This window comes from Cynara cardunculus, assembly GCF_001531365.2.
Source record: "Cynara cardunculus var. scolymus isolate 2C chromosome LG 13, CcrdV1, whole genome shotgun sequence".
NCBI classification, from domain to species: domain Eukaryota; kingdom Viridiplantae; phylum Streptophyta; class Magnoliopsida; order Asterales; family Asteraceae; genus Cynara; species Cynara cardunculus.
Genome location: NC_037540.1, coordinates 7,986,270 through 7,999,441, shown reverse-complemented (window position 1 = coordinate 7,999,441; position 13,172 = coordinate 7,986,270). Strand labels below are relative to the sequence as shown.

Sequence of the window (13,172 nt, the reverse complement as noted above, 5' to 3'; positions counted from 1 at the left end):
AATATTTTTTCACAATATATAATATATAATAATATAATTAAGTCAAAAACTATTCAATATTGAACTCATTTCGAAAATATTAACGAGACGATTATAATGATGTAACTTGTTAAAATGAAAATGTATATTTTAAACATGTTTTAATTGATATACGATTATGTATGTTAATGTGATAAAAGTTTAAAATGAAACATTTAAAATTAAATGACGTAAATTAATTAATTAATTATAGGGGTATAAAGTGTAAATTTAAAATTATAATTTTAAAAAAATCGATTGTGAGAGGGTGAGTGTATGTGAGGGGGTGAGTGTATGTGAGGAGAGGAGGGGGTGAAAAAATGAGTATAAAGGGTATTTTGATCATTTAGAATTTTAAGACTTTTGCTAAATTTGCTTACTAAGATAGTATAGATATTATATATATATATATATATATATAGAGAGAGAGAGAGAGAGAGAGAGAGAGAGAGGTGGGTTATTATAGAACATCTTACATTTATACAACCAATACAACTAAATCTCAACCGTACATTTAATTTGATGAATATGTAATTTCATTAAAGTTCTGATTGTTTCCTAATATAAATTATTAATCATAATTAATGAATCTTATTCAACTTCCATAAATATTTAAATCATAATAAATGAACTCTAATCATTTCCATAAATATTTCAATTTATTAGRTTGCATTAGTTGTACAAATGCGATGAGTTGCATTTGAAATAAACTCTCTCTTTCTATATATACTTACAAATATCATTTTCTGAAAATAAATTTCGTCCCCAATATAATATCCAAACATAAAATTTAAAAAAAAATGAGTATTTTTAATCTAAAGGAGTATTAAATATAACAAGGAAGACTTCTACTACATTACATTTTCACATAATTTTTTTAAAAAACAAAGAAATTATATTGAACTTGGTATCTCTAAATACTATATATTTTGAGTGTGCACAAAATTTGTATTATAATAATCAAAGAAATTTCATACACGACTTAAGGGTGTAAAATGTGTATGTATATATTATATACTAGAAGCGTACTCGCGCAATACAGTGGGATACATCGTGATTTTAATATTTCATTTTTATTCTTTATCTCAGTCGATGTTATAATATGGCTTTATGTGATTTCAAGAAAGTGATGATGTTTTTATTTTTGAATAAAATATATGTTTGAAGATATCATAAAAATTTGACAAAAATATATCGATATTAGTATCAAATTAACTATTTGAAATTCCTCATTTTTTTGTGTAATATTTTAATTCAAATTTTATAATTTAATATATGTACAATAACGAAGTAATTTATATTTGATTTAATAATATAATTTTTTATAATGATAATAATTATTTATTTTGTTGTAACTCGATAATTATTCTAATTATATTTTAGATTTTTTATATTTTAAGATGAGATGTTCATCCTCTATTTGATTATGTTTATCCGCATTTGAACCTCTATGGCTACAAGGGGATTTTTATTTTTCAAAAAAACTTTCATGAAAAGAAGGAAGAAAGCCTAGTTGATATGAGACTTTAACACGGCATAACCACAAATTGTTTTTAAGTGTGGAGTCCTAAAAGTGATAGACATTGGCTTTTCTATCATCTCATAATTTGTAGAATCCCATTGAATTGTACTTTAAAAGATCCCTTAAAAAGCAGGAGAGGTTTCATTTTATATAGAGAAGAATTAGTTTTAAGTCTAGCCGATTTGGAACTCTAATATCTGCATTCAATAAATTCACGATTCCAATGTTTATTAATTATTACATATGTGTGCGTGTTTTTTGTAATCGTGGGTTTTGAGCTGGCTTATGTGCACCATAGATAAACCTTCATGACCACAAGGGTTTTGACAGCTCATGAATTCGAACCTGAGAAAGATGAGATTTCCACAACATTCTGAAAAATTGACCGTAAAAAGTGAAAACTAAGGAACATTCTTTTAACCGTTCATCTGAATAATAAGCACATGTCACTACAAAACAATTGACTTCTACCCATAAAGATCACCCAAGGAAATTTCCGTTATGATTACCGACGGATCACCCGAAAATAACCAATGGTTCGATAGAATTCGATATTTTTCAAGGAAATACCAACCATTACCCAGAAAAACTCTGGGTAATCTGTCACTAATTTGAGTTTTCCACCATCAATTTATTCACCAACTTTTGTGACGGTTTTGTGACGAATCACCCTTTTAGCGACATATTTCACAAGGAAACACTGTAGGTAAAAAGTCATCTATTTATATAGTATAGTGTGCATACAAGTAATAAGCAATTTGTCCGGTATGCACATGTTCATAACATGGAGCGAGGCCGTGATGGAAGAGATCAAACACGGGAATAAGAAGTAATTCCATTACCTTTTTCTTCATTTTTCTAGAGGGGGATCAGCAGCGCTTGGCTGGAATAAGAAAATAAGGAAATTGGGTCGGGTTTAGTCATTCATTCTTGCTTTTTTGGGATTGAAGGAGAAATTACAAGCAAGTCGTGTTTGGAGCGAACGAATTACCTCCTTTGAAAAAGAATTTTTTTGGTTATGGCCGATACCTATTGTTGTCAATGAAAAGATCTACCTGGAAAGGGAAAACAAGATCGGATAGTTGGGCAGGTGCTCCCCTTTGGGTGTGGCTGTGTATGGATAAGCTAAGGCACCTTAGTGTGCAAGGGGCTAAGTCGTTCATTCAAGGACCAGAGCTTTCATCTGAATTCCCCTATGTTCACTCGCAATGCACCCTTTGCTTTGCTTGAGTTGAAAAACTTCTGACCCGCATCCAGATCCCGGAATTCGCTTTCTTCTTTGATTCCGCTTTCTCCGCTCAATCTTACACTTAAAAAAAGAAGTTCACCAGCAAAAGACGATTTAAGATTACTTACGGGCTACTTATATATCGATTAAGAAATCGAATGAGGGATTGGGATGTTAATATTATTGATAAGATAGCTTGGCATCCAAACTATATCAATGATTGTGATCCTCATTGTGTAGTGTACATAATTCGTTTTAGGATCTACCAAAGATGGTAGGTATAGGGCATCTAATAAAAAAAATTCATATACTGGATTTTCAGTTGAAAGCTAACTGCTCGCTTTTGAGGGAAGTAGTGAGCCCCTCAAGAGCACTCTATCGGTCATAAAATCAATCAAAAAAGAAAAAGCAGACAGGAACAGTTTGATTCTCTAAACAAGCAGGTTTGGGGTTCTTTTTTTAACACCCTAATTCTCTTGTTTGTTGGCTTTAATACCATGAAATAAAATAGAGAAAAAGACCTTCAAGATAATAACCATTTTCAAGAGACAAACTCCASTGAACCACTTTCCTCCTCTCTTCTATGCACACGTGTATAAAAATCACGAAACAACTTCAATTACTTATATACATACGTAGATACCATCCAGATGAATTGTTACCAAGATATTCTTTTTTTTTTTTTAATTTTTTAGTGGTTTTCCTCCAAACCCCGCTCTACTATATAAAAAAAATTCTAAGACAAATGTTCAAAATCCGGAAAAGGGATATATTTTTTTTTTTTTTTATCAACCTGGATATCAGGGACGGACCCAGAAATTTTTTCAAATGGTGGCACCATATAATTAATATAGTATAATATACATCTAAAAATAATTACAAAAAATATGGTTTTTATAGTACCGATAAACAACTCCTAAACTTGTACCCGACGCGTCTTCATCTTTTGAAAACGGTCAATATATACCCAAAAATAATTATAGAAAGTATGGTTTTGGTTATTTGGGTTTTGTTTTGTTTGGGTTTTAGTTGCACTATTTGGATTTCAGGGAAATACGGTGGCACCTTCTAAAATACAAGTATCACTATTAACAAACCTAATTTTTTTACCCTTCGGCCACGAAATAATACGGTGGCATGTGCCACCCATGCCACCACACCAGGTCCGCCTATGTTGGATATCCAACCCGTTATGTGAGCCGACTAATCTCAGGGCGACCACTTGCTTTGCAGATAGTCTGGAGTCACCGCATTTGAACCTCCATGGCCACAAGGGGATTTTTATTCCTCCTTGAATTTGAACCTGAGACCTCCTGATGTTTTTGATCTCTGAAGTCAAACTCAAACCAATCAAACACCACAATTGATTGATATATGTTTATTTTCAAAATGGGCGTGATAAAATTGACAGTAAAGGAGTTGCATTTGCATGGTGAAAAACTTTACGTAAAAGTGCCTAAAAACAAGGACAAGAGCATGCAGCAGCCACGACAATTGGATTAGTCAAAAGACTACTGCTTTATTGCCCTTCCACGTACCCCCTACCTCCATTATATATTTATTTTTTATCCATTACATATAAATAAGCATTTTCTTCACCCTATAAATTCTAAGATCCTTCCACAAGTTCCACAAAACTCCATACCAATTTCCAGATTAAACACAGAAACTTGAAGATACGGGTTTCCATCTCTTTAATAAGACGTATAGACTGGAATCTGTTTCTTTGGCTTATTGAGAAAAGAGATGGGTAATCCTAAGGCCAATAAAGAATGTGTCGTTCCGGCTTCTAATTCCACGATCATCTCAATTCCACCACCACCACTGGAACATCCTTCCCCTTCTCCAGCCAATTCCATTCCGATGACCCCCAAAAGTCCCTTCATCACACGAGTCATGACTCCATTGGCTAGCCCCATGAAGAAGGCCATGGCAACCATGCAAGGCTACTTGGAGTTGACTAAGCTCAACCCACACGATGAATGGCTTCCCATCACGGAATCAAGGAATGGAAACGCCTTTTACGCAGCATTCCATACCCTCAGCTCCGCAATCGGAGTTCAAGCACTTGTTCTTCCCCTTGCCTTCACTGCACTTGGCTGGTACGTACGCTCACTTTACTTAACTCGCTTTAAGTTCATCTATTAACCAAATTTAAACACCATCTATTCCATCCAAACAGTGATTTGAGACTTGTTTAACTAATTTTGATGCTTGAATCACGTAATTATGAATACTAATTACAAGTGTGTTTTAAATTGATGATTTGCATGCAGGGTGTGGGGGATAATGAGTTTATCAGTGGGTTTTGCGTGGCAAATGTATACCCTCTGGCTTCTGATTCAACTCCATGAATCACCATCTGGGACACGATACAGCAGATACCTATGGCTTTCCATGGCTGCTTTTGGTATATATATTCACTTTCAATACTCCTAGATCTCGGTTAATAACTACATAAAATACAAACTAAATAAATAAAATCTTGTTTCAAAAGCCCGTAACTACCCTACTCGGTTGCTTAATCGTATGTTCGACTTAATTATCTACATTTTCATTTCAAACTATCAATCGAACGTTGCAATAAGTTTACAACAAGACAGATGGTAAAAAGTTGGCTTTTTTTAATGATGGAATGGAAATTAACACAGTACTAACATGTGGATTCGACTACTGTTAATTGTATGCATCAGGTGAGAAATTAGGGAAGCTGATGACATTAATACCAACCATCTATCTTTCGAGTGGAACGTGCATAACCCTTATCATGATTGGAGGAGCCACCATGAAACTATTCTTCACCACCATCCGTGGAGAGGATTCCCCATTATCGATGATCGAGTGGTACCTGGTTTTCACTTGCTCGGCAGTTGTCTTAACACAACTCCCAAACCTGAATTCCATGGCAGGGGTTTCGTTGATTGGGGCCATTGCTTCGGTCTCGTATTGCACCGTCATATGGGTGGTGTCGCTTGTTGAAGGTAGGCCGGCAGGTGTCTCTTACGACCAGCCGGAGGAGGTATCTGGAGTTGCTAGGGTCTCTGATGTTCTAAACGCCCTTGGAATCATTTCATTTGCTTTTCGAGGCCACAATTTGGTGCTTGAAATACAGGTAATTGGTTAAGTGCATCATAGAATAGCCAACTTTTCAAGATATAATCCAATTCCCAAAATACCCTCGTCCATGTTTTGTCGTTATAATAATGTTGCTTTATTCCCAAAATACCCTCGTTCAAAACTTATTTGGATGACACGTCAAGGTCCAGTATTTTGGGGCAACTGGATTGGTTATGCTTTTGTTAATCGAACCTTCCTATGGATTTCGTATTTTCGTAGCAAACTCATTGTTTATATTTTCAATACTATGATTTAATTAATGTTGAGTTATAAATTATATAGGGTACAATGCCTTCAAAGCTAAAGCAGCCATCGCGTGTACCAATGTGGAAAGGAGTGAAGTACTCGTATCTCATCATCGCAATCTGCCTCTTCCCTCTCGCGATCGGTGGCTACTGGGCCTATGGTAACATGGTAAGAATAACAAGACCATCTCTTCCGAATCTCAAACGGATCTTAACCTTATACGTCTCTAAATTACTGTATACACTTTACCGGCTTAAACCACGTACCATGTACTAGAATCTTATGCATGTATGTCGATGCAGATGCCTACCACCGGAGGAATGTTAACTGCATTGTACAAATACCATGGACAATCGACTTCACTAGCGATCCTAGGGTTAACAAGCATGCTTGTCATCATCAACAGCCTCACCTCGTTCCAAATCTACGCAATGCCGGTTTTTGACAACCTAGAGTTGCGATACGTGAGTAAAATGAACGGGCCATGCCCATGGTGGGTGAGAGCAGGATCTCGGGTTTTCTTCGGGGGCCTAGCGTTTTTCGTAGCAGTTGCACTTCCGTTCTTGCCGAGTCTAGCAGGTCTGATAGGAGGCATTGCACTACCTGTGACGTTTGCGTATCCATGTTTCATGTGGATCGTGATGAAGACACCCGAGAGGTTTAGCAAAATGTGGTGGCTCAATTGGATCCTCGGATGCCTAGGGATGATCTTAAGCATGCTACTTGTTTTCGGAGCCATATGGACGATAGTAACCCGAGGAATTGAAGTCCATTTTTTCAACCCAAAGTGAAAATTAATTAACCACTCGATGTATGTAAATGAAGTACAACTACCTAATGCATTAATAGTCGTACAACACAACTGCACAAGCACTTAAGCTTTCAGGGCTGACAAAAATGTAAGATTTAGTTCGTCTATTATATATAATTGGTTTCAACATATCTTCATGTTATATGGGCCCCACAGTTAAGAATTTAGGGGTGCACAAAACCCAGAAACCAAACCTCATGTCTAATCCTTCAAATCATAGGTATTGGATTGGAACGAGGTTAGGGTCATTTCAACCTAACCCAATAAACCCATTGCCTCTCTATTCCTAAGATTTAATATGATTGTTCCCTAATAAATATGTACATTAGACATTTGACCAGCCCTTAATTAGCTATTTCCGTAAGTGTATCGTAATTCCACCGCTAATTGATTAAAGTATGTTGTGCAGTGATTTTATGTCACAACCCAACTCACACGGGTTGGTTGGGTTGGGCTATGCTTTAAACTTCTTATAACATGTTGAGATCTCTCAAACCCCACTAATTAGGTTGGGTTGTCTAAAAAGCCTTCAAACCGGCCAACACAACACATATGCAGCCATAGTTATGATATTAGGGGTTGTTTACTACCTTATCTTTAAGTGCTTACCACCTCTCACCTTACCCGGTGAGAGATGTTGTTCCCTTTTACCAGTCCATGAGGTTGGCCTAGTAAGGTAAGGGAAAGACTATTCCTCGGTCAGTTGTTAGCGCTCACCCAAATCGCACTCTTACCCGTTTAACATTACCCGACTTGTGTTGGTAAATGGCCCCCTTAGTTATTCTCCGACCTTGTAAACAGGTTCCACAACATGAAAAATGTTAAAGGAAACCTAAGATATACCAACACAACAGTGTATGAAGTTGCAGTGTGTATAAAAACAATGCTACTACAGGATATGCTCAAATTAGAAGTCAACATAACAAATAATCAGCATACATAGGAGAACATGAAAGAGAGTCCAATTTTGGATGAAATCTGAGAGAACACTATCAATTTCCATTCTTTATCATTCATTTGCTTCAACTGCAATTACACAACAGAATAAACCAAAAAAAAAGAGGGGATAGACCTTGGAAATGGTCAAAATTTGTTGCAAATTTACACAACGAAAGTTGGGGTCGGGGTGACATCAAATTGTTAGTGTTTCTACATGGATAAAGGAAGAAGCATCCTTCGTTTCTTTTTCTGGGCCAGTTTTATACGCTTTGTTACCTTCATAGATAATAGCAGTAACAATGTGATGGTTGCCAAAACAAATCCAAGTCTCAAGTGCCGGAAATACAACGAAACTGCCGAGAAAACCAAAAAAGCTAGAATCACAAGTTCCCAAATTACGAACACCACTACATCCACCCTGCACATTCAGGTAATCAAAAGAGGGAAGTCTTCAAACAAGATTCCTTTAGCAAATTGAAAAAACGCATCATGATAATAATCTTGAAGAAAAGGTTGAAAAATAACAAAAATAAATTCATTACAACAAAAATAAGGATTTCAAGATACAGAGTTGGGATGACAAAATTGGATAGGTTAAGATCATGATTGTCTCCATTCTGCGTTCTCCATTATGTGGTCCTATCACAAGTACTTCTCACAACAAGTAAATGGAATCCATAATCATATCTTTTATATCTTCCTACACCATGTCGGTGGACACATAAACTAAAAATGTTAAATGCTCAAAATGAATAGTTGACACCTACCTATTCAAGCAGGAGGGCGAAAAAGATATGAGACAGGAATGGTTCCTCAAATGTACTCAGTTTGTCTGAGAAAAAATCCACCAAGAAATCTAGAAGGAATATAGAAATAGGTTTTTCAGTGTTCTAACTTCTAGCAAAGGCGTGGCTCAAACTTCTTGAGTTCAGTCACAAGTATTTGAATGTTCATGAAATAAGCAATTTAAAAATATTGATCAGGTTCTAGTGAGATGTTTGCATCACTTGGCCAATCTAGGCATCACACTAAGAGCAATCGAGCCCATGAGAAATGATTTAGAATTCCATGGTTCAATGGCTCATAGCCTCTTCCATTGACAGATCAAATAAATGATTTACATGCATACTAAATACTAATACTATAACCATGTTTCTTTTGTATTTGTTTTCTTATGCCAACTGGAGACTCAAAGATCATGCTACTAAGTTTTGGAAATGGTTGGAGAAACAATATGATCATTGAATTTAGTTCACCTACAAAGGAGGAAGACCTTGAATTCAAGTATAACTCATACACCAACTCTGTTGAAGACCATAAATAACAATAGTCTCATGGATCCCTTAAATATACAGTCTAAAATTTTACCGTTGACCATGACAAACTCACAAAAGGACAATTGTCTCCATAAGGTGTTGTATAGTAGAGTAATTACCAGCGTCCTCTTCAATGTATATGGATACCAATGATATCAACTTGGAAATAAAATAATATGTCATGCATCTAAATTTTATCAATAGCGGCGATGTGCGAATAAGTCAACAGAAGTAGTGCATGAGGAAGCCAAACAAGAGGGCTTTAGAAAAAGTATCACCACCATTAGATTTAGGCAAGGTTTACTTAATGTTGGTAGCACCATATATAGCAGAAGGCTTCTCAGTGCTGATGCTCCTAATATCTCACCAAGTGTAGACTCTAACAAGTTAACTGTAAATCTTGTTTCTGAGGAGATTCTTGAAGAAACTTGATCATGGTACTTCATATTTGATGTGTAATTATCACACTTCTTCTAGCCTTGATGCTAATGCTAATTCATTTAATAGTCTTGACGATTGTGTCCTCCTATGGTTACTTTGGATGCACCCTGTGTTCCACTTACTGGTAAGGTCTTCTAATATATAGAGGTGTAAATTTCCAATTAATGATTACACGAAATAGAGTTGTAACCTAGAGGTACAATCCCAGTTAATGATTACACAATGTTGAGTTCTAAACCATAACATAAAAAGTAAAAAAACAAAGTATTTCCATCTGCAAATCATTCTCCTACTTTAGGATTTGGAACAAATTAACATCCAGTGAAATTGGAACACATAGTCTAAAGGTAACTTAGCATTTTTATTAATTTCAGAAAACATATACGTTATCTACAAATTGTCTAAGGGTTGAAGTTGTATGGTTTAAGCATCTTAACCTTTACAATACAAATAGCATAAATGCATAATTACCTTCAAAAAAAAATTCACAGGTAGGGGAACTGGGAAGACATAACTATCAATAAACAAAATTTCTCATATGATCCTGCTTCTAATAAGCAAATACAAAAGCGTACTCTAAAATCATTAGCTAACGGAAAATTATGACTTGAATACTAATTTCAAACATTGTAATTTCCACAACTAAGGTAGAAATTAAAATGCAAGTTGCAACTATACAAATTCTGAAAATATACAGTACCTCCATGGCTCCATCCTACCATAATCCAAATTCAATTCAAGGACTAATTTTCAACGTTGGGCATTTTTCTAATCCACGTGTTTGCAATGAAACTTAATCCACATCTATTTTTCTCACAAAAATCTAAAGATCTAAATATTTTTTTTCTAGTTTAAAATTAGTTTGCAGTTCGCTTGACTACAACAGTGATAGAAATCCCTCCTACAAATGCGTCCACATTTTTCTAATTCAAGTATTTGTCACAAAGTTTGATGAAGTCATTTAAAATTTCCCAGGAAGTTAAAGAATTTACTAAACATCCCTTGAAGTTGAAATTAGTATTGTCATGGGTGAAAATATATCTCTTTTCGTGTATGGATAGGCTATGAATCTGCTTGAATGTTTGAAGCTAAATCCTTAGTTATTCCTTATTCATGTTTCCATATACTACAAACTCCATATAAGAAGCCAAAATCCGTATGCAAGTATATACATGAGTACTGGCTCAATTGCAAAATACGAGTCAAAATCGATTATCAAAAAGCAAAGAAATCAGTTTAGATCACACATAACAATTAATAAGTAAAATAATTATAATCCTACTTCTATCAAGAATTTCAGCTATTAGAAAGTACAGCCTAATTCTATCAAGAATCTCTGTATTATGAAGTACAACCGTAGCTCTCACAAGAATTGCCCTATGGGAATGCATAACTTGGTTCTATCATTCTGAAGATGCGATCTTCCTAACCAAGCAATCATCATAGGTCACTTAAACAAATGATTGAAAAGTCATGAAACTTCCTAACCAGGCAACCATTGTAGGTCACAAAAACAAATTCAATGAGAAGTTACCAAGGAAATGAAGCCAAGAAACCTTAATCAAGCATAAAGAAACAAAAATTAAGCCAACGTCGATGCCAAAAAAACACCGCCATTTTTCTACATGTAGGAAATGAAGCCAAGAAACCTTAATCAAGCATAAAGAAATGAAAATTAAGCCAACGTCGATGCCAAAAAAGTACCGCCATTTTTCTTATGAGGTTAAAATTCATTCCTGGTTCCTCTACGCCTTAAAACTCAAAATTGCGATCTCTTTTTTTGCGGAAGGATGGGAAATTGAGAATACGAAAAATTACATTAATACGAAACCGTAACCGTACAGAAGACAATCGATTCGCAAAACAGAAACCCTAAGAGATAGATATATCACCTGGAGGAAGAGAGATTTGAAGTGGAGGAAAAGAATGAGACGGAGGCCCAATCATGTTTCGATCGAATTTGATACTCTCTGAGCTGGTCCACCAGATTTGATCGCGTAATTCTTTTCTCCTGTTGCACAGGATTCGACCGTGGCAACGACGTCACACCTCCGCCATCAACCCCCTCGCGATCTACAGATCTAAATAACTTGTCTTGCTGCAAAGAACTCGACCGCGGTATCATCTTGACAGTTCCAATCCCACGCCGCTCTCTATCTACAGATCTATATAGGTTTGGTTGGTGCATAGGATTCGAATGTATGAGGTAGCATCCGCAGGTAGTCGGCGGCGATGAAAAAGTGTATAATTTTCAACTACCGGCGGATGAAACAGGAAGGGCGGAAGGGGGAGAGGGTCCGTGAAGTGTCAACGACCCTTTCTTTCTCCCTTTGTTGCCAAATGACACATGAACCCTCGTAATTTTGATGGACTCCAATCCAAATGCTTTGAGAATGGAAACCACCAAAAAGGACATACCTGTCCTTATAACATGCTTCACCAGCCATTCCCCACCCAATTCCGTATATACTCCACGTTTCTCAAAACAAGCCTCTAATTCTTTTTTTTATTTAAATAAGTATCTATACTACCTTATAAATCAGATTTATTAAAAGTTTTGAAAATAATTTTTAATGCATAAAGTATTATATATTTATGTACAAAGTCTTAAAAACAATTTATAATGCATTAAGTACTATTATTTTATGCATTCAGTGTTAAAATCTCTTAATCTACAATTAAAATAACATATTGTACAAGTTACCAATGCACATTGTTACATTTTATTTTCATGTTCCCCAAGATATTTTTGACACATTTCACTCATGTCTTCACCCTCTCATACCTCTATGTTTTCTCCCCATCCCCCAATGTGAGATTCAAACTAATATTCACCATGAGTTATTAAAAGTTCTTTCATTCATCTCTCATTCAATTGCTCTAAACGTTCGGTCTCGCTCTCGATTTCTTGATTCTTTGTTCTTGATATAAATTCGAACACATTTGTGGAATCGTTTAAATATGTTGGATTTTAAACCGTCATACAATTTTTTTTTTCATTGATAGACTGTAATTAGAACCATAACTCTTATTTATTCAAATTGTATTAGTATGTATAGACCAAGTGTAACTTATACCGTCGTTAAATCTTTTCTAATAAAATCAGTGAAACTTCAAAATCGTTAAAATTCAAGTATCCCGCCGCATTGCACGGACACACAACTAGTCTATTTTTAAAAGTAAATATCTAGTTTATGCAGTTCTTTTTATTAATTAAAAAGTATAATAATCACATGTTTTTATAATTGTGTTTTTTTATTATGGACATTTATTTTGAAACTGTAGAATTGTTATAAACAAGTGTAAAGCTCGTTGGAGCATAAAACATCTTTATCTCGTTTCTTCTATTTTATTTAATAAATTTGTGTATTTTGAGATATCGAGAGAGATTTTGTTGGTTATCAGTTGTCGGATATTTTAGTGAAATCACCAGGCTAATTTATGTAATTGGATTCACAAAATAATTGTAACACCCGGAAAATTTTCCCCTCTTTCCCAACTTTGTGCACGTCATGGGTTTTTGTCTCGTTAAAA

The 13,172-nt window shown here is 35.2% G+C and overlaps 2 protein-coding genes across 2 annotated transcripts; one reads left to right on the top strand and one right to left on the bottom strand.

Annotated features, from left to right (window-relative positions):
* The first annotated feature begins 4,514 nt into the window (after nt 1–4,514).
* LOC112524385 (lysine histidine transporter-like 8) lies at nt 4,515–7,115 on the top strand. The gene is made up of 5 exons (XM_025134176.1): nt 4,515–4,870; nt 5,045–5,178; nt 5,462–5,880; nt 6,168–6,299; nt 6,434–7,115. The coding sequence occupies exons 1-5, from the start codon at nt 4,515–4,517 to the stop codon at nt 6,920–6,922; spliced, it is 1,530 nt and encodes a 509-aa protein (XP_024989944.1). The 3' UTR covers nt 6,923–7,115.
* An 809-nt stretch (nt 7,116–7,924) lies between these two features.
* Nucleotides 7,925–12,022, bottom strand: LOC112525105. Its single transcript, XM_025135062.1, has 2 exons — nt 11,531–12,022; nt 7,925–8,299 (listed from the first exon to the last, which is right to left on the bottom strand). The coding sequence occupies exons 1-2, from the start codon at nt 11,824–11,826 to the stop codon at nt 8,092–8,094; spliced, it is 504 nt and encodes a 167-aa protein (XP_024990830.1). The 5' UTR covers nt 11,827–12,022; the 3' UTR covers nt 7,925–8,091.
* Between the last annotated feature and the right edge of the window lie 1,150 nt (nt 12,023–13,172).

What these genes read in the sequence shown, in the direction of transcription:
- LOC112524385 (XM_025134176.1), top strand. Translation starts at nt 4,515, where the DNA reads ATGGGTAATCCTAAGGCCAATAAAGAATGTGTCGTTCCGGCTTCTAAT. An exon ending in ATTTGGTGCTTGAAATACAG is followed by an intron (nt 5,881 to 6,167) that starts GTAATTGGTTAA and finishes TAAATTATATAG; the next exon opens with GGTACAATGCCTTCAAAGCT. An exon ending in ACTGGGCCTATGGTAACATG is followed by an intron (nt 6,300 to 6,433) that starts GTAAGAATAACA and finishes ATGTCGATGCAG; the next exon opens with ATGCCTACCACCGGAGGAAT.
- LOC112525105 (XM_025135062.1), bottom strand. Translation starts at nt 11,826, where the DNA reads ATGCACCAACCAAACCTATATAGATCTGTAGATAGAGAGCGGCGTGGG. An exon ending in TCAAATCTCTCTTCCTCCAG is followed by an intron (nt 8,300 to 11,530) that starts GTGATATATCTA and finishes CTGAATGTGCAG; the next exon opens with GGTGGATGTAGTGGTGTTCG.